General features: G+C 54.9%; 6 protein-coding genes across 6 annotated transcripts; 4 read left to right on the top strand and 2 right to left on the bottom strand.

Annotated features, from left to right (window-relative positions):
- Positions 1–413: 413 nt before the first annotated feature.
- On the bottom strand, positions 414–3,180 carry M406DRAFT_217123 (ARM repeat-containing protein; the record flags this gene model as incomplete). The annotated part of the gene is made up of 7 exons (XM_040915496.1): positions 414–598; positions 716–992; positions 1,188–2,176; positions 2,256–2,390; positions 2,466–2,585; positions 2,674–2,805; positions 2,961–3,180. Coding segments are annotated over 7 exons (2,058 nt in total), but the record flags the coding sequence as incomplete, so codon positions are not given.
- A 2,854-nt stretch (positions 3,181–6,034) lies between these two features.
- Positions 6,035–6,820, top strand: M406DRAFT_358059 (uncharacterized protein; the record flags this gene model as incomplete). Its single annotated transcript, XM_040923779.1, has 2 exons — positions 6,035–6,486; positions 6,585–6,820. Coding segments are annotated over exons 1-2 (570 nt in total), but the record flags the coding sequence as incomplete, so codon positions are not given.
- Positions 6,821–7,795: 975 nt separating this feature from the next.
- Positions 7,796–8,995, top strand: M406DRAFT_324193 (acyl-CoA N-acyltransferase). Its single transcript, XM_040919834.1, has one exon. The coding sequence runs from the start codon at positions 8,162–8,164 to the stop codon at positions 8,852–8,854; it is 693 nt and encodes a 230-aa protein (XP_040772626.1). The 5' UTR covers positions 7,796–8,161; the 3' UTR covers positions 8,855–8,995.
- A 1,123-nt stretch (positions 8,996–10,118) lies between these two features.
- M406DRAFT_265274 (allantoate permease) lies at positions 10,119–12,373 on the bottom strand (the record flags this gene model as incomplete). Its single annotated transcript, XM_040917720.1, has 8 exons — positions 10,119–10,353; positions 10,459–10,545; positions 10,614–10,747; positions 10,851–11,008; positions 11,073–11,167; positions 11,276–11,511; positions 11,629–12,084; positions 12,158–12,373. 8 exons carry the CDS (start codon positions 12,371–12,373, stop codon positions 10,119–10,121), a joined length of 1,617 nt encoding a protein of 538 aa, XP_040772625.1.
- A 997-nt stretch (positions 12,374–13,370) lies between these two features.
- M406DRAFT_333707 (NAD(P)-binding protein) lies at positions 13,371–14,809 on the top strand (the record flags this gene model as incomplete). The annotated part of the gene is made up of 2 exons (XM_040920864.1): positions 13,371–13,701; positions 13,839–14,809. 2 exons carry the CDS (start codon positions 13,371–13,373, stop codon positions 14,807–14,809), a joined length of 1,302 nt encoding a protein of 433 aa, XP_040772624.1.
- Positions 14,810–16,046: 1,237 nt separating this feature from the next.
- M406DRAFT_265600 (acetyl-CoA synthetase-like protein) lies at positions 16,047–18,088 on the top strand (the record flags this gene model as incomplete). The annotated part of the gene is made up of 2 exons (XM_040917747.1): positions 16,047–16,230; positions 16,329–18,088. The coding sequence occupies 2 exons, from the start codon at positions 16,047–16,049 to the stop codon at positions 18,086–18,088; spliced, it is 1,944 nt and encodes a 647-aa protein (XP_040772623.1).
- Between the last annotated feature and the right edge of the window lie 676 nt (positions 18,089–18,764).

Below are 18,764 nucleotides of genomic sequence, written 5' to 3'. Positions count from 1 at the left end.
CAATCACCTGAAAGTCACATGGGAGGATATAGACAGTCAACGCGCAAGAAGTATGGACAACTTCCCAGGGATAGATTGTGGGAACCAGTCACTACTTGTCTTTTTTTTTCTTTACTCTTTTGCCCTTGCCTTTCACATGCAACTAAACACCTGTAAATCTATGCAACTGGCGACCTGTTTTATTGGGTGTTCCAATCCTGTCTATAGACACCACCGCCTCCGCCGCCCATTCCCCCGTCGTATCCCATGCCCATGTTTGCGAAACCTGCACCGGCCGGCAACTGCTGCTGCATCAGCTGGCTGGGCGATAACATTGCTCCTGCTCCTGAAGCAGCAGCAGCAGCAGCAGCAGAAGAAGTCCGTTCCACACCGCCCATACTTATGTCTCCGCCGCCGTCCTCCCGCGCGTGCAGGACCAGCTCCCCGCCTGTCAGGAGCAGTTGCTCGTAGATGTTCTTGCGCAGGGGAAGCAGGTCATGTGAGTGGTTCTTGAGCAGCTCGGCGACCATGCAGAGGCCATTCTCGCGGTCGATGCGCGCCATGTTGGCCTGTGTGGCCGCGTCGACCTGCTGTGGCTCCAGGGAGCCGAGACCGAGACCTTCGATGCCCATGGCGCTGCTGCTGCTGCTGCCGACGCCCATGCCCATGCCCATGCCCGAAGAGCCCGGGCCTGAGCCGGCACCGTCGCCGATGCTGACGCGCGCGTTGCCGGGACCGTCCTCCTGCCCCTCGGCTGGTGGCGAGGAGCTGGCTGCGAGCAGCAGGTCGTGCCCGTCGGCCATGTCGCGCCCCGTGACGCTCTCGACGAGGGCGCGGCAGGCCTCGAAGCTCTGCAGGGCAGTCTGGACGACACGGGCGCCGTCGGGGGCGCGACACATGAGGGCGAGCACGAACCACGCCTCGGACCGCAGTGCGGGAAAACGCGTCTGCTTGATGAGAAAGGACAGCGGTAGGGCGAGGTCGTGGGCGTTGTAGAAGCGCGCGCGGCGGGTCTGGCTGGAGGCCGTGGATGCAGCACCCGTGGACGCCCCAGATGAGGATGAGTGGGAGGCGGGTGAGTGCGGGTTCGAGGAGGCCGAGGGGGAGAGCGGCGCCGGGGCCAAGGAGGAGGTCGGGGAGAAAGACGACGACGAAGACGTCGTGTGTGGGTCTGTTCCCCTGACGACAATGGTGTTTCCTCCGTCAACAGAGGCGCTCTCGCGCTTCACGCGCTTGGTACTGTGGGTGGCCGCCGTACTGGGCACGTCGTCGGGCAGCACAGGGGACACGGGCGTCGAGTGAAGGATGCGGCAGACGGTGGCGACCGCCCTCGCGACCTCCATCTTGGTCGGCTCGGCGTCGCTGCGCTCGAATAGCGCGGTGAGCACGTGAAGGTTGCTCCTGTCGTGGGCCGGAGAGTCTGGGTCGGGGCTGAGCGGGGCACAAAGGCGCCGGACGTTGGGCGGGCAGCCGACGAGCAGCAGCCGGGCGAGAGACACGGCTGCGAACTGGGTCTGCGGCTGGCTATCGCCCGACGTTGACCAGAGCTTGGGCAGCATATTGGGCTCTAGGAGCCGGCCCAGCTGTGGCTTGTTAACCGCGGGGATGGCGAGGTTCTTGAGGAACGAGAGCACCGCGTGCGTGAGCTGCGCGTTGGGTGGCGCCTCTCCGCCTATGCAACGAGCGAGCAGGCCGAGAAGCGGCTGGTGTATCTGCGCATCGCGGACCAAGGTCACGCACGTGGCGTCACTCCTCGCTAGATTCCCCAGCGCCAGGCAAGACGCGGTCTGTAGGTTTGCGTGCGCCGGTGGGCCGTGGAGCCAACTCTGAAGTGTCTGAAAGACGGGGTGCGACAGTATGCCCGCGCCGCCCTGGGCTGAACCAGGTATGAAGTCTGGCAGGGCCGAGATGTCGGCTAACACGGGAACAAAAGCGTTACGGACCTGACGGAGCTGGGCGGCGTCGTCTGGATCTGGGGCCTGGCCGGGGTCGAAGTGCGTGTAAGACATGGAGAAGGCGGTAAGGAGCAGCGGGAGACCAGCGAGGATGTATGTTTGGAAGGATTCGTGAGTGAGGTAGGCTAGGGCCACCGAGGCAAGGCCGCTGAAGTCTTCTAGGTCGACCGGGTGCTGGCGGTTCGTGGCGACAGACAGGAGGATGAGGGGTGTTGCAGGGGGCCCGTTACGGATTTCGGGTTCTGGGTCACGGGTCAGCGACGACAGACGAGAGAGGGAGGAGGGACAGAGCTGTTGTGGCCGAAGCGAGAATATACAGACCTTGTGTTATCAAGAGGGCCAGAATCTTGCAAATGAGGTTGACGTAGAGACGACATGCTTCCAGCCGGGGGCCGCCAAGGATCTCCATGAGCCTCTGGCTGAGCCCAGCCTCGCATGCCTGTAATTGGACTGGCTCTGCAAGAGAAGAGATCAGCTTCTCCTCCTCCGATTTTCCCATAAAACAAGCTAGGTGAGGTTGAGCAGCCTTACCATAGTCGACCAAGACATTATATAAGACGGGTATCACGAAAGGGAGAAGAGAATCATCGTAAAGCAGTTCTATGATGGCATGGATCCGGCCGCTGTCCACCACGCGGGCTCTATTCTCATCTGCCCCAGTCGCCTGTATCAGCACATGAGACTTCCTGTGACAACAGCTCGTGCAAAAGGAATGCTGTGTTGTAGATAGTTATCTTACCTGTGTCCGCGCACGAGTTTCCGATTAGACGAAGAGCATGCGACCTGAGAAGAGGTCTTAGGCCAGGGGTAGGGAGGATGCCTAGAAAGAAATTCAAGATGCCCGATGCACCTATTGGTGACCGCCAGAGGGCTATGCGTGTAACACAATATTAGCCGAGTGCACAATTAAATCCAAATGGATTGGCAGACAAGGCCAAGGACAAGGAGAAAGAGAGGGGGAGGCCACAGAGGTTACGCGCACAGGCTCCTCCCTTTCCCCCTCAGTTCTTCACGAGACGGACTCACGGTGTCGACTCCCATCGCCCAGCTTTTCTGCGATGCGGTCGAGATCCTCGGACCCGCTGACCCAAGCATTATGCGCCTCAAGTAGGACGGCCCTCAGGTGGGCGATGCGGTACTGCCTTTCCTCTTCGGTGAGGGTCGGCTCCTCCTCGCCGTCGGCAGTGCCGGCCAGGACGATGCCATCTGTGCGCCTGAAAAGGTCTTCAATATCGTCGGGGGTCATGTTGGTCGCAATCTCTGTGCAGGATGCATCCACACACACTAAACACACACTCTCTGTTCATCCACAGCCTGACCTTTTCGTCTCCTACCACAAGTAGGCCCCCCGGAGGTGTTGTTTAGGAAGGCCCCCTTCCCAAGCTTGCAGCGACGTCCTCCAGCTTCCGGGTGGAATCATGCAACCTTAATGACGAAAATAGAAGGCAAAAAAATAAATATAAAAATAAAAATAAAAATAAAAGATTTTGGTCTCTAAAGTCCAGGGGTATTTTGTGGTGTGGACGTCTGGGGCCGTCTGGGTCGCCTGCGAGGTAATCTGGCTGCAAGAGTAAGGTTGTTTTTTTTAATGAAAAGAGTGGGCTTTTTCTAGACTCTTCACTTTTCCCGAAGAGGCCGGATAGGCCTTGTGTGGACGGATGAGGCGGTGCGTGCTTATGGGCCCTACTGGCTTGTTGATGGATGGATGGATGATAAAATACGAGGAGTAATGAATGAACGAACGAATGTCCTCCGTCGAAGAGAGAGAGTTACGACTCATACTTTTGCTGCCCCTCTCTCTCGTGCTCCCTCCCTCGGGTGTGCACCCACAGTAGCTCCCAGCCGATGAGGTGATGGGGGTGACTGGGTTGTGTGGGCTGCTTCTCCTCGGTGAGAAGGATGATGATGGCACAGGCACTGGCGCGTTTCGGTTGGCATCGGTATCAGCATTCTTTTCAAAGAAAGTGCGGAATGAAGAACCTAGAACAATTGGGATGAGTACAAGCCGTACATACAGAATCCACCTCCGCGTCCTGGTCCTCCCTCAGCAGCTGCAATTCAAGGACTCTGGCCTCTCTCTGGTCGAAATCCACAAGCAGCTCCTTCGACAACAGATGGGCCTGCCAGTAAGTGCTGTGCACACACACACACATACACACACCACAAAGCTACTGAACTGACATGCAAGGGGGCTGATGACCTTTGGGAACCAACGAAGGCTGGCTGAATTCAACGTTTGATGCACAGTGATGGTGGTGGGTGGGTTTGGTGTGCTGGTGTGCTGTGGGTTGGTTGGTTGGGTTATAGTGAGTGGAGTACAGTGAGAGGTGCTATGGCAATAGTGACCTTGATTAGGGTTGGAGTACTTGCTCGTCACTGCAGGTCAGGCAGCCTTGGCAGTTAAAACCCTCTTGGCGGAACTAGGCCGCCTGACTAACCCGGGCGTGTTGGTACTTTGGTACTACTGCAGACGTCCTACCCACTCACTACCTTCCTACTTGGAGGCATATAGTATATAGTAGGTCAGACATCCCGTCTATGACCATGGTTTGCCAATTAGAACGTGTTGCATGTATCAGGCACTCTTTTATTCCTCGAGCGTCTCTGGGCACAACCAGAGAGTGAGGGGCCTCTACCGCTCCCGGGGCCCCCAACTGCGGTAGAGCCCACTCATGACAACCTTTGACGGTTTTGGCAGGCCATCATCCACTACTTACTTGAAAGGCTTGGACACTGGTCTTTCCTTATCTCTCTCTCTCTCTCTCTCTCTCTCTCTCTCTCTCTCTTTTAGGACATCAGGAGACGGCATCATCTTGAAATATGAAAAGGCAGGAGCTTCTCATCATATAGGCTTGTTGAAACCACGAGGCACACGGTGACAACCCATCTCAGGACATGGCGTAGAATCTGTCTCTGGCGGTCCGTGTAGTTACGGATCAGATTAGCTCAGTTCTCATTGGAGACGTTCGATCTCCTCCAGTCTGTACTGTCTTTCTCTTTTCTCTCCCTCTCTCTCTCCCTCTCTCTCTCTCTCTCTCTTTCTTTCTTCACGTTTGCGATGTTGGCCGAAAAGCCCTCATGACAAGAGGCACGATGCCGCGATAGGCAGGCGGCAGCCGGACCAATTTTGAGTCTTCCAGGCCACACAACCTACACTATAGGGAGGACTCATGCGGCTACTACTATAGCATTAGGGATTCTGAGCAGCTTCCACACCCACCCGAGTATGAGGTGCTCTTCTGTGCAGCATGCGTCAGCTTCTATGCAGCTTCCAAACCCGTATGAGCCGCGCTGCCGAGCTGCATGTCGACGCGGGGGACCGGGCGGCTTGGCAGCCTCATCAATTGGAGTGTGATGGTCGAGAACTTGGTCGGCGGCTCGTGTTTCGTGACTAGTGACGGACAATTGGCGAATATTGGGCGCAAAGAGCACATGTGCCGTTCAAACATGTACAATTCCATTCTTCCTTATGACACCGCATCAAGCGATGAACACAATGAAGGGAGCGGGGAAATGAAATGAAAGGAGAAGGAAAATAGGACAGAGACAATCACATGACTGCTCCATAGGGGGGAAGGGCGTTTATATACTCCAGTTGGCCTCTAAAGTTGATGCTCAAGGACAATACCAGGCCAGTCACTTTCCACAGTGTGCAATGCAGGCTTCCCAACCTACATCCCCTGCTTCTTGATCAAGATGAGGGTCAAGCCATACTAGAAGAAAATCGATACCTAGCCCTCCCTGGGTTGTCATGATATCTGCGGGGTAGCTTAGAAGATAACATGCATATACCAGCAGCGGAGGAGGAGAGGGGAGCCCGAGAACCCCGTATGAAGATTTTCAGTAACAATGAGGTGTGGGCTTCTCTTATACTTGGCCCTGCAGAAACATGCACGGACCAGCTGCTGCCACTGCTGGCCGCCTTCTGTCTCAAGCAATAAAACTCGGCAGAAAAGGCAAGGATGAGCCCACCCTGGGTGTTCTAGCGGGCCAATTGCAGGGGGGGGGGGGACAGATTTGGGGAGCTCCCCAGGCCTGGTAAAATCTTCTGATGATGCATTCAGTTTTTTCGAGCCTATTTGCCCATTGCTTCCTGTGACCAAACGACGTGACGCTCTCGCTTCCCTTCCTTTTTCAGAGCAACTTGGAGCCTCTTTCAACTCCCGCCATCTATAGCCATCATCGAGATAAGCCTACAGGAGAAAACCATCCCCCAAGATGGCAGGCAAAGACGGCGAGCGCAGTGCCTCGTCTGCGACCCGATTTACGGCAACCACACCACATGCATCCTCCAAAATGGGGTCGGCAGCAGGGACAATTAGTCCAAGATTCAACCCTGCAGCAGGACCAGGAGGCCCAAGAAAACCTATATCGGCAGCAGCACCATCGGTAGGCACCGAGACCCCAGAGCAGCGCGTCGCTCGGTTAAGAGCCGCACACGAGGCCGCGAAAAACGCAAAGGTGTCGCGGTTCGACCGGATCCTCGCCACGGCGAGACCTTTCTTCGACTCTGCGCATAGAATCACGGTGATAAGTCTCGTTGGTCTGACTGGTATGCTTGTTCCTCCTGCCTTAGCTTGCTCACTGCGGATAAGAGAAAGAAAGAGAAAAGAAATCGGAAAGGAAACTGACCATGATGTGGTTGGACAGCCATCGCCGGTGCCATGACCGCCTACACAGCCTACGACATGCTCCGTCACAACCGCCAGCGCAAGATCGACTTCCTGGAGGTCCAGAAGAACATGGCCGCCGACAGTCTCGAGGCTGCTCGTCTGGCGTACATGCGCGGCGAGGCGACGGACGAGCAGATTGCCCTGGTGGACGAAGCGAACTCGAGATCGGACGGTTTCCAGATGCCCAGTATCCTGAGCGCGCCAAAGCCGCTTGCAAAGACAACAGGCGAGGAGAATGGCACAGTGACGACACCCACAGTACCGGATGCGCAGCCGCAGACCACCTCGTCAAAACTATGGGGTTTCTTGTCCGGGTCTAAGAAGGAAGAGGGGCAGGCCTCGGCAGAGGCTGATGCTACCAGTGCGCACCAGCAACGGTCGCTTGAGGAGAAGAGGGCCATGTTGGAGTCCGCGCGGGCGGCTTTCGAGAAGGAGAAGGAGAACCAGCGGGAAGGGGGGCCGTTGGACCGATTGGGCACCGGAGACGCATCCGCAGACCCTATACAACCAAAGGATGCACAACCCAAGAAGAAGGGCTGGCTGTGGTAGGGATGTGAACGAGAAAAAGCCCCTCGCTCCTGAGCCACTGCGCTCGTACAGGACAGGACGTCAACAGAGTCTCGACAAGTCTTGCGCGAGGCTGGTTGAAGGTTGTACCATAGCTCATGTCGACATCGTCATCCATGCATACATCGGCGTCTGGCTTTGCGCATCTAAGAAGGGCGGCAGCACATGTCATATTCCAGGGATGTACGTGCGGACATTTTCTCAAATCAAGCATCTCATCCCTCTCAAGCCGCCGGCCGAAGAAAGGAGGGAAAACAATCTAAAAATGCTTATCTTGACCAGTTCCCACAATCTCTCACACAGGACTTTACCCAACGTAGCAGCAACACTGCGCCGGCTTGCGCGTCCCACGCAGGCGGATCGCACGAAGACCCCGAGCCAGACCATCATGTTGGATAGGTTCAGGGTCGATCTCCTGCGTGGCTCGTAGCCACCAGCAGCAAAACCTCGGTTCCGCGTCTCGAAGTCTGGGCGCTTCATGCTGGGGCCGTGACGCTTTGCTACGGTTGCAGCGGACGGAAAGCTATCCGAGATGTCAGAGTTGCAATTGATACGGACTTGCATGCGGCACTTTTCATTTCGACAGAAAGAAGAAAGAAGCAAGTTCGAGAAGGGGGCGGAGTGATATGGAAACTTTTGTCCCACCTGCCCAAACCAGCCAGCGCCGCGAGAGCCGGACCGAGGAAGTGTTTTGGCCCACGTCACAAATCTGCAGAATCGTTGCAGATAATGAAATGGTAGTGTTTTTGGGGGGGTGGGAAAGATGCTCGGTGAGCATTTGAGTCCTGATTTGCGCCCACTGCTTGAAGAATTCTTGAAAGTCATGAGAGCCCGCCGTCATCCTTGGGACTATCCGCGCGACAAGTGGAGGGCAGCAGCAGACCTGGCGCAGTAAGAGACTCGGAGCAATCATCTTGGCCTCGCAGCAGAAAAACGAAGAAGAAAAAGAGGAGAAGAAGGGGAAAAAAAACCCACCGCGGCACCACAATGGCACGAGACCACCCGGAACGGACGAATGTGTTCGAGCGCCTCTTTCGGACGAAAAGGCTCGTCTTCCGGGCGCTCGAGAACAGCCCCGAGCACACAGCCTTCCTCCGCGACATGGTGATGGACGAGCCCGAGACCTACGCGCAGAGCACCGACCGGCTCCTCGCCCCCGTCACCATCGAAGAGGTCGAGAACGACGTGGCCGGGCTCGTCAAGTCCCTGCTGGCCGTCATCATCTGCCTGCGGCCCGACCAGGACGACGAAGACGAAGAAGAGGAGGACTCGGACCGCGAATCCCACCGCTCTTCGCCATCCGACCCACACCAAACCACCGGCCTCACCGCCATCGGCTGGCTCTCGCTCTCGTGCCACGCCCTGACGCTGCACCACCGCTCCTGCACGCTGGGCATCATGATCGCCGCCGCGCACCAGGGCGAGGGGTACGGGACCGAGGCCATCAACTGGGCGCTGGACTGGTCGTTCCGCGTGGCCGGCATGCACGCCGTGCGCCTGTCGTGCTTTAGCTTCAACGAGCGCGCCGCCAAGCTGTACACGCGGCTGGGGTTTGTGCGGGAGGGCGCCACGAGGGAGGCCTATTACTTTGACTGCAAGTGGTACAACCGCATCTTGTTTTCGATCTTGGACAGGGAATGGGCTGCCAAACGGGGTCTCGAGAAGACCAAGAACAATTGAAGACAGAGGGTCGTTGAAGATGTTGCAGACGGAGACAGCGAGGGTGGGTGCCTATAAGGGTATGTCTTTTAGCTTGGTGAGGTAGAGTGCTTTTTTTTCGTGTAGATGAAAAGGGTGGAAATGTCAAGTTCAATTTTGCATATTCATCTGGTTAGTCAATCAGTGAGCCTCAGGAGCCACTGATTTTTGGTATGTTTTTGCCTAATATTTCCCCCCTCAAGTCATCAATGCTCAGCCAGCTTGTCGGATCAAATAAGGACTCTTGTTCCAACCATGTCAAACAAACAGGTTCGTCTCCGTCCACACCCCTTCCCAAGGCCCAGAGAATGAGATGAGAAGCAGTATGGCACTCAGAAGACACGCAAAATGTGATTACTTTCATATTTAATTCTTCTGTTCTTCTCTTACTGGTTTGGCCATTCCTGTATTCACGCCGCCATCTTGTGCTCCTTCCATGCTCACTCATCTACAGATCTTTGAGGGCAATTTCAGGATCCGTGCATCATTAAGTACCTAAGTAGGCATGCTTTATTTCTGTTCGTCAGGATGACCACAGTTCTATAGACATTTTGGTTTCCTGGCCTGGTGATTACTGTCTCATTGTCTACCGGGCCATGGCTAGTCTCGATATTTCTGCCTAGAGGGGGTAGGAAGGAGAATGTTACTGATGAACTGATGAAACAGACATCTGTCACCTGAGAATGTTGCTGTTGGTTGTGGCGATAGTTGCCGGTAAGTACTTCGAGTGTTTTGGGATTTTTGAGCAAGCTATATGTCTCTGTCAGGCTTATAAACAGGTTCATAGGTAAAGAAAGTAACACCAGCAGGCTTTCATTTTGATAATCTTCTCCCCAGGTTATTGCTGACGTTGTGGAACTTTCTTGTATCACAGTGTCCATGATCTACTTGTCCAGAAGAATTGACAAATGCTGAATCACATTATCTTCTTGATCAACACCTAATCCAACTGAGAGGGGTAACTGCATGAAATCAGTCCTTTTGACCCCAGTTGGGACAACGGTCAAGCCAGAATTGGCCAGAGACTTCCCTAATTCCCAGATGCCCGCGACATGTTCAAACCAGTTTTCAATGCCGGAACCTGCAGATCAGCACAGGCGAAAAGCCAGTTACTCCCTCGCTTTAATCTGGTACTTGAATTGCTACTTCTCAATTCCGCTGCTACGTCAGGCTACTTATCGATCCACGCATGTATGCAAAAAACACACACATCTATATGTGTGTGTATACACCGTACCAAACCACTTCAATATACATAGATGAAGTCCTCGTTATTGAGATCCGTCACATCATGCAAGGCATTATCCTCCTCCAGGGACCGCAACTGCGGTGCCTGCGCATCCTCCAGCTCGACCGCCTTGCTCTCCTCGATCTTCTCCTTCTTGACCATGGACTCGTCCACGATGGCAGCGCTCTTTCCGAGCTCCTCGCGCCTCTTTGCATGACGCTTATTCAGATACATGAGATACAGTGGGATAAGCCTGCGAGAAGAAAGAGGTCAGCATTTTGCTGTACATATACATAATATTGGGGAATAATGAGGACAAATATGGGGATTCTTTTTTTCCCCCTTCTTCCCAACTTACCCGGAAACGATGCCAACAACGACAAACATGCAGAGGTCAGCGATGAGACCCTTGCGGTACAGAGGAGCTTCGTCCGTGGAGTAAAGCCTATCAGATTGTCAGAGGAAACCTGCCCGTGAAGCAAATTTGAAAACGGAGATGGATGATGCACTTACAGTGGACCGATCACGTTGCCAGTGCACATCCCGATGAACACCACCGCAGAGGTACACTTCTTCTTGGTGTCACCTGCAGTGTTTGACGACTGCCAGTTGTAGATCAACGGGGTGATGGAAGCAAGACAGGAAACCTGATGGGGATTTTTTTGGTGTTAGTTCGCCGACTGGCATACACATGACACAAGATCTCTCTTTTTGTTTTCCTTGTATGGTTATTTGGCGATGGCGACTCACAAGATAGTATCCGAACAACAGCACACCCTTCTGATCTCTTGGAACAGTGAGCATCAAGATGGCCCCGATGGTAGGCGGGATGCTGTTCGCGGCAATGACGAGGCCCTTGCACTGGAACCTCTGAGCAAGCCAGGCAGTTCCGAGAATCGAGATGATTTCTATGATACAGTTGTTAGCTGGGGTTACACAATAACTTCGTCCTGGGTAAGCGGTACGACATACGGATTGCCCCGAATGGGATGTTGAACAGAATCGTGGTGAAGCTGTCGTAGCCGAAAGACTTGACGATGAGAGAGCCGAAGGTTGTGATGCCACCGCTGGCGATACTGAGATGGTTTCCGATGATTAGGTTTTGATGCTCCATTGCAGAAGGGGAACAAAAGAGAGACACCAGGACTTTGCTTTGGATTAATCCGTCCACTTACGAGATAGATGTGACGGCCACAAACCACAGATATGTCTTGAGGTCTGTCGCTGTCTCCCAGACGTGGTCCCAACGCCATTTCCTGGAGGCGATGCCCATCTGGTTGGCCCTCAACCTCTCGGTGGCGATGACCTTCTCGCGGTCCGACAGGAACTTGGCTTCCATGGGCGAGTCCGGGATCAGCCAGAAGACGATGCCCGAGTAGGCAACAGTGAGAAGACCACAGAAGAGGAAGATCTAGTCTAGTGTTAGCTAAGTAGTCATGATGAATGCCAGTAAGTCCAGAGAATCACCGCCACAAGGGGCGAGTGGAGTCGAGAAGGAGAGTCACAACAGGAGAGAGCAATTACGCACAATTTGATATTTGAACAAGGTAGGGCTGTCAATGTGACCCAGACCATAAGTGAACAGACTCCCGATCATAAGAGTGACGCCGTTCATAGAACTCCAGTAGCTGGTCCGCATGGTCTGCTCGGAGCGGCGCCACCAGGTCTGGGTGAAGGCGACACAGCACGGCGCGATCATGGCCTCGAAGCAGCCGAGGACGAAGCGCATGCCCAGGAGGGAGTGGAAGTTGGTGCAGGCGGACATGATGGCGAGGGAGGCACCCCACAGCAGGATGGCGGACGAGATGACCTTGCCGTTGGGGAACTTGACGAGCAGGAAGGCCGTGGCGGGCTGCATGACCAGCTGGGCGAGGTAAAGGACGGAGCCGAGCCATGAGTATTGGTCGCCTACGAGGTGGGCGCCGGAGACGATATCGAAGACGGAGGTGTAACTATTGTGAGGTAAATTGAATTTCATGGTCAGCTATGGTTCTCTTTCGTTTCTCTTTCTTCCATTTATTCAATTCCTCACAAGGAAAAAGTGCAGGCGGAACAACGTGCCTCAGAGTGGACTTGTCGAGCTGTTGGAAGAAGTAGGCCCCGAGAAGCAGTGGTAGGAGTCGCATATCAACGCGGCGGAGGACTGCCTTCTCCTCTTCGTAGGTGAAGGAAGTATCTTCATGACTGGCGAGGAACTCGGCGGCCTTCTCACGGCGAGCCTGCTCCTGGTTAAGGGCAGGAACCGGGGCAATCTCGTCGCTTGTGTTTGCCATTGTGAATAAATTCGACTTGGTTCCGAATTGGCACCTTAATAAGTATGCAGAGTCGTACTACAAGTCTCTTGACAAGACCTCGTCGTTCTCAAGGAGAGAAGAACACGACGACAACGACAACGACAAAAACAAGGGCTACAAGGCTATACAATCAAGAAGGAGAGAGTCAGGCTTCGTCAAGGCTTCTCTCTGAGTTTACTTATGTACATGCATGCACCTTACGACCACTCGAGGTTCGGCCAAGCCCTCGGCCGAGGCATACGTCTTACCCCCGCGTTACTGACCCCAGACCTTGTTTATTTTTTATTTTTTTGTTTTACAAGAGAGAGAAACGAATCACCAACAAGATTCATGGCACCATGGGTTGGGGGATGGGGAAGGACCCCTATGCTGTGGGACTGGGCGCGGGCAGAAGTGATTGGCCAGGCATACGTTCGTCTTATCCAACTCCTCGTGGTCTTATCCACCCGCAAAATGAGACGACCGGGTTATCAAGAGGCCCAAACAGGATGGCTAATCCGTTGGTCAACGGTCACATGAGTAGTAGTTCATACTAACACGTTCAGGGGGATAAATATCATGCAACCTCTCCTTGCCACGCTCACCTCTCCTCAGCTCATGTGATGGTGGTGGGCCCTTTGTTGTTGCTAGTCGTATTCCTTAGCCGTGCCTCTTCCCCGGATTTCCCCCACACTCTTTACCCCAGACGCTCTGCTTTTGCTGACTCGTGTGGAGTTGTTTGGTGTGGTGCCCGGGTATTTATTCTATTCTCCTTGAGAATCTCGAGGGTCCGCTCGGGTAAACGCCCGCCGATATCGTGTGTGTGGGTTCCGGCTAAAACGGGCGTCTCTTCGGGCAGAGACATATTTATTTCCATGAGAGATGCCGAGCAGTAGATAGATGAGGAGAAGAGCTATGAAAGTTTTCATTCAACCCTGAGAAGAATCATCGGCCTCAAGAAAGAAATACAAGAAGGACTTACACTGTATTTCCAAACATGAGTGCGCAAGCAAAGAAGCGCTACGCCCTCGTGGGCACCGGCGGCCGGTCCGGGTTCTACTACACGGCCATCGCCAAGGACTATAGCAGCACCTCTGAGATCGTTGCGCTCTGTGACACCAACCAGACGCGAATGAACCATGCCAATAGCAAACTCGAGTCCCTGGGCCACGGTAGTGTGCCGACGTACCTGGCGGCCGACTTCGCCAAAATGATTGCAGACCACAAGCCGGACGAGGTGATCATCACCACCGGGCCGGACAGGACGCATAATCTCTATATTGTCCGCGCCATGGAGCTCGGCTGCAATGTGATTACCGAGAAGCCAAGTTAGTGTCTCTACGAACTTGCGAGACCCAAGAATTGTTTCATTCTTTTCCTTCTTTTCTCCCTTCGATTTTCTCTCTCCCTCTCCTGTGGACTGACTGACAATGTGTGTGTGTGTGTGTGTGTGTGCACGTGCCAGTGACCATTGACGCACCGCGCTGCAAGGAGATCCTGCGAGCAGTAGACCGCACAGGACAGAACGTGCGGGTGACCTTTAACTACCGCTATGCGCCGCACAACACCAAAATCTTCGAAGTCATTCAATCGGGGGCCATCGGCAAGGTGACGAGCGTGCACTTCGAGTGGATGCTCAACACGTCGCACGGGGCTGACTACTTCCGGCGTTGGCACCGCGACAAGCGCAACAGTGGCGGCCTGCTGGTGCACAAAAGCACGCACCACTTTGACCTGGTGAATTTCTGGCTGCAGACGAGGCCACAGACGGTGTATGCCCAGGGCGATCTCAAGTTTTACGGCAGAGAGAACGCCGAGCAGCGCGGGGTGACGGACTTCTACACGCGCGCCCACGGCAGCAAGGCGGCCGAGACAGACCCGTTCGCACTGCATATGGAGGGCAATGCGAACCTGAAGGCCATGTATCTGGACGCGGAGCACGAGGACTCGTACTATCGCGACCAGAGCGTCTTCAGCGACGGCATCAGCATCGAGGACACCATGAACCTGTTGGTGCGGTACAAGAACGGGGCCGTCATGACGTACTCGCTGACGGCGTATGCGCCCTGGGAAGGGTTCCGGGTCAGCTTCAATGGCACCGGCGGTCGTCTCGAGGCAGAGGTCGTGGAGAACAGCTATGTCAACTCGGGCGGTGACCAGTCGCTCGAGGGGTCGATGGAGACGAGGAGCATCCTGCTTCGGCCCCTGTTTGAGAAACCGAGGGAGATCGAGATCGAGGAGAGCCAGGGCGCACACGGGGGCGGCGACGCTATCCTCCTGCAGGACCTGTTTGGCGAGCCTGTGTCGGATGAGTATCGCAGGGCGGCAAGCCACATCGACGGTGCTGCCTCCATCCTGACTGGCATTGCAGCCAACCGCTCCATCTCGACGGGCCAGGTGGTCAATGTCGATGATATATTGACGCTGCCTGAGTGATGGTGGTGACACTGATGGTCAAGAAGATGGTGAAGGTGATGATGCAGATGATAGAGGGATATACGAACGATAGATACATACAGGTCATGGACAGGCTCAAGTGCTCATCTTGAGACTAAAGAAATAGAACTACATGCACGAGTACACGCAGTCTCTTGATCTTTCTTCAAACAACGAGCAAGATAGCAAAGAGAGACAAAAAGAAGAAGAAAACATGCTCACGTTGAGCACGGCTGAACTCGGCTGCAGTAATTACAACCAATACGGCTTTGGAGTCGGTATTACCGCCCCAAGCAACAGAATGGTATAGTTGTTGTTGATATTGGTGATAATGACGATGCTGGCTGGTCCTGAGAAATTACCGTCGTAAGCACTGTTGACCCTGTTTATCGCTCCTTCCGGTACCATCCACATACAGTCTATCCACTCAAGATCCAGATAATATGCACAGCAAGGGCAAGCCAGAACCAGCCCTAGGAGGATTGTCTAATCTGATCAGAGTTTACTGGGTACTGGGGTCTTGGGATCTTGGGGAGCAGATCGGTTGATGAGGCCGTCGATCCGATTATGCAGTGAAGATTACACACATGGACCGCTGCTGGGGGTGCTGCTAGGGTACCGCTGGAATACCAATTACAGGGGATAGCACTATGGATGGTACAGCGTGTATGTCATAGCGGTAATAGGCACTACCATAGTGCGCCCCCCCCCCCCCTGGTAGCTTTTCGCTGCAGGGTAATAAGGTGGAAACCGACCGTGCACCTTAAAAGCGCCGCATTCATCCAAAGCTCTGGGACAAACTACGGCTGAAGGTTAAACCTACCGCCCCCTTTCCATGCACTGCACGCACCTATACAACACACCCACCATGGGTAACAAGCCGAGTCGTGCCGTCGGGCCAAGGTAATCGGCCAAGAATTGGCCAAACACGGTCGCATAAGCCCCGACAATCATAGTTGAGCGTCATTTGTCGCCGTCGTCATTGTGCTTGCTGGTTTGCCTGCTCTTAAGGCTTACTTCAGTGCTCACCATCGAATTGCTTCAAATTGCCCTTCGCTCCCTTCCCTTTTTTTTTTTCCCTTCTTTTTTTTCTTTCTCTTTCTTCGACGAGTTGTCACATTGACATGGCTTGACTTGACTTGAACCTGAACCTCACCCATGGTGACTGACTGCACGCCTGCTATTGTGTTGTATGCATTTCGAGCTGACACAATTTCATCAATCTGGGAAACGCATCATGTCTAGAGAAAAGGACGTCGGCCTGGCTTACACTGGCCATCGCCCTAGTCAATGTCCCCAAACCAGCATCTTCGACTTTATGTTTGGAAATCCCTTTTCCCAGAAAAACGGTCATGTGCCTCCTTCTCAAGTGTTACCAAGAGTAGATGATGCACATCCCATCTTTGTTGACAATAAGACCAGTTAAGAAGCCTCTCCCTCTACTGCCTTTTGAACAATATACTGTGCAAAAAAGAAGCAAGGAAAAAAGAACAAAAACAAGTCTAACTCTGTCTCCTAGATCGACCCGTCAACTTTGGCAGGGCCAGGAGGGACGCGCTCACCGTTGCTGCGAACCTCCGCCTGCTGGGCCTGAATCCCAACGATGTGCAGACACTGCCGCCAACGCCTACCTGTGGGCGCCCTGAGCTGGCACCTGTAGTGCTAGTCCAGCTGCCCAACTGCCTGCCATTCGTCCCTGTCGTCTTTGGCGTTTTCGCCTCTGGGCTCGCGGCCTCGCTGGTCTCGCCGGCACTGACAGCCAGCGAGATCGGCTGGGTCCTACAGAATGCAAGGCCGCGAGCCATCGTCACGGCCAAGGCCTGTCTCGGTGCCATGCGGGAGGCGCTCCAGTCCCAGCAGGATAGCGAGTACTTTTCTCAGATTCCCGTCTTCACTGTGGATGTTGCCGCCGAGCGCTACCCCTTTTCAGCGAGCGCAAGCACCAGCCCGGGCCCAGTCGCCCAAGAGAGGGACTGGACCTGCCTGCTCGCCGCGCCCGCCTTCGCTGTCGAGCCGTACCGCATGTCAGCCTCGGACAGCCACAACCGGACCGCCTTGATATTATGGTCGTCTGGCACATCTGGCCGCTCCAAGGGCGTCTTGCACTCCCATTACGCGCTGGTCTTTGCCACCGTCTCGCTCTGGTACGACGCCGACATCCACAGGCCGGGCCTGCAGCAGCGCTGGCTCGGCTACGTGCCCTTCTACCACGTCTTTGGGCTGTGCAACATCTTTCTCCTGGCGCCCTGTGTGGGCGCGACGTGCTACGTCATGCAGTCCTTCAACCTCGAGGAGGTCTGTGCCGCGATCCCCGCGCGCCAGGTCACATATCTGCACATGGCACCCCCCGTCGCCGTCATGCTGGCCAAGGCGGCTGTTGTGGACAAGTACGCCAGGAATGGCGGGTTCAAGAGCATCATCGCCGCGGTGACAGGCGGGGCGCCACTGGGCCACGAGGTGGTCGAGGAGGTCCACAGGCGCCTGGGCTTCCGGGTGCGCATGGGCTACGGGCTGAGTGAGACTTGCAACACGTCCCTGCAGAGAGGCCTGACCGAGGCAGACATGCACGCCGACGCCGGCGACAGCGGCTCTCCGCACTGGGGGGTCGAGCTGATGATCGCGGCCGCCGAGCAGGACTTGAAGCCCGGAACCACGACCAGAGCGGAAAACCCCAACGTGCCTGGTGAAATCCTGATCAGGTCCCCGGCTCTACTGACTGCTTACTTGCCCATCGGCGGTCTTAGCAGCAACAGCAGCAGCAAGGGAGCCACGCCGCCGGATATGACCATCACGACAGAGGCGCTGACGCCAGACGGCTGGTTCCGGACTGGCGACGTGGGGTATCTTGACGAGAAGGGCCACATCCGCATTACCGACCGCCTCAAAGAGCTCATCAAAGTCCGGGCTTACCAGGTCGCCCCAGCCGAGCTGGAGGCTGTCCTATGCAGCAGCCAGCTGGTGGCAGACGCTGGTGTAATTGGTATCCATGATAACGATGAGGCGACCGAGTGGCCGCGGGCCTTTGTGGTTCCGCAGCGCGCCGAGCTGGTCCAGCAGCGGGATCGAAGGGCGCTGGAGGAGCTGGCCGCCGTGATCAAGACGCTGGTGGAGGAGAGGACGGCTCGGTACAAGTGGCTGCGGGGTGGGATTGTCTTTGTGGAGGCGATTCCGAAGTCGCCGAGTGGTAAGATCTTGAGGCGGGTGATGAAGGATGGGGGCGTCAAGGGGGGCATTGAGGTCGCTGTGTATGAGAGGAAGAGGAGGGAGTCGAAGTTGTGATGGCCTTGTTGCTTTTCATGTGTAAGAGATATCTTGTGTTCGCATCGATAACAGGTTTAATCCTAAAATATCTTCTCCTTCTTTTTTGGATCTATGTAAACTAAACCAGCGACATACCACGAGGGTTCATGAATAAGCCGCGCATTTGTGTTGTGGAACGTATCATCAGCCTATCTAGCAACACAACAATATGTCATACCATTATTCGATGAGCCCCAATGCAATCAGATAGGCTTCCGTCATATCCCCTCTTGTTGAGAATCCAGGATGACATACAGAGTAAGCACTGTAGTACAGTCCAAGTAAACAGAGGGAGCCCAGGTCCTCCACGAAAGGGCCAACCACACACACCCACATACAAACCCCAGCAAGACCCCAACCCAGGCATCACCGAACAGCCACATAATTCCATCCCCCGCCAATCCAAAATGAAATCCTCAATAGAACAAAACCCTTTCCCCATTCGCCATTCCCCCTTCCACTGGGGAAAAAAAAAAAAAGACGATGCAGCCTGGGCCAGGCAAGGAGACCGCGAGGCCACAAGTCCGGCCCGGTGGCGACCCTCCCGGGCGAAGGAGAAGGAAGCAAGCGGTCACCAAACCAGGCCACTACGTGGCTAGCGAGGCCCGAAAAGACGGAAGCCCTCGTAAGGTAGACCTGGTTGTTTTTCTTTTCT

This window comes from Cryphonectria parasitica (genome assembly GCF_011745365.1).
Source record: "Cryphonectria parasitica EP155 unplaced genomic scaffold M406scaffold_8, whole genome shotgun sequence".
NCBI lineage: Eukaryota > Fungi > Ascomycota > Sordariomycetes > Diaporthales > Cryphonectriaceae > Cryphonectria > Cryphonectria parasitica.
The sequence above is the reverse complement of the archived record's forward strand: the minus strand, read 5'-3'. Positions and strand labels throughout refer to the sequence as shown.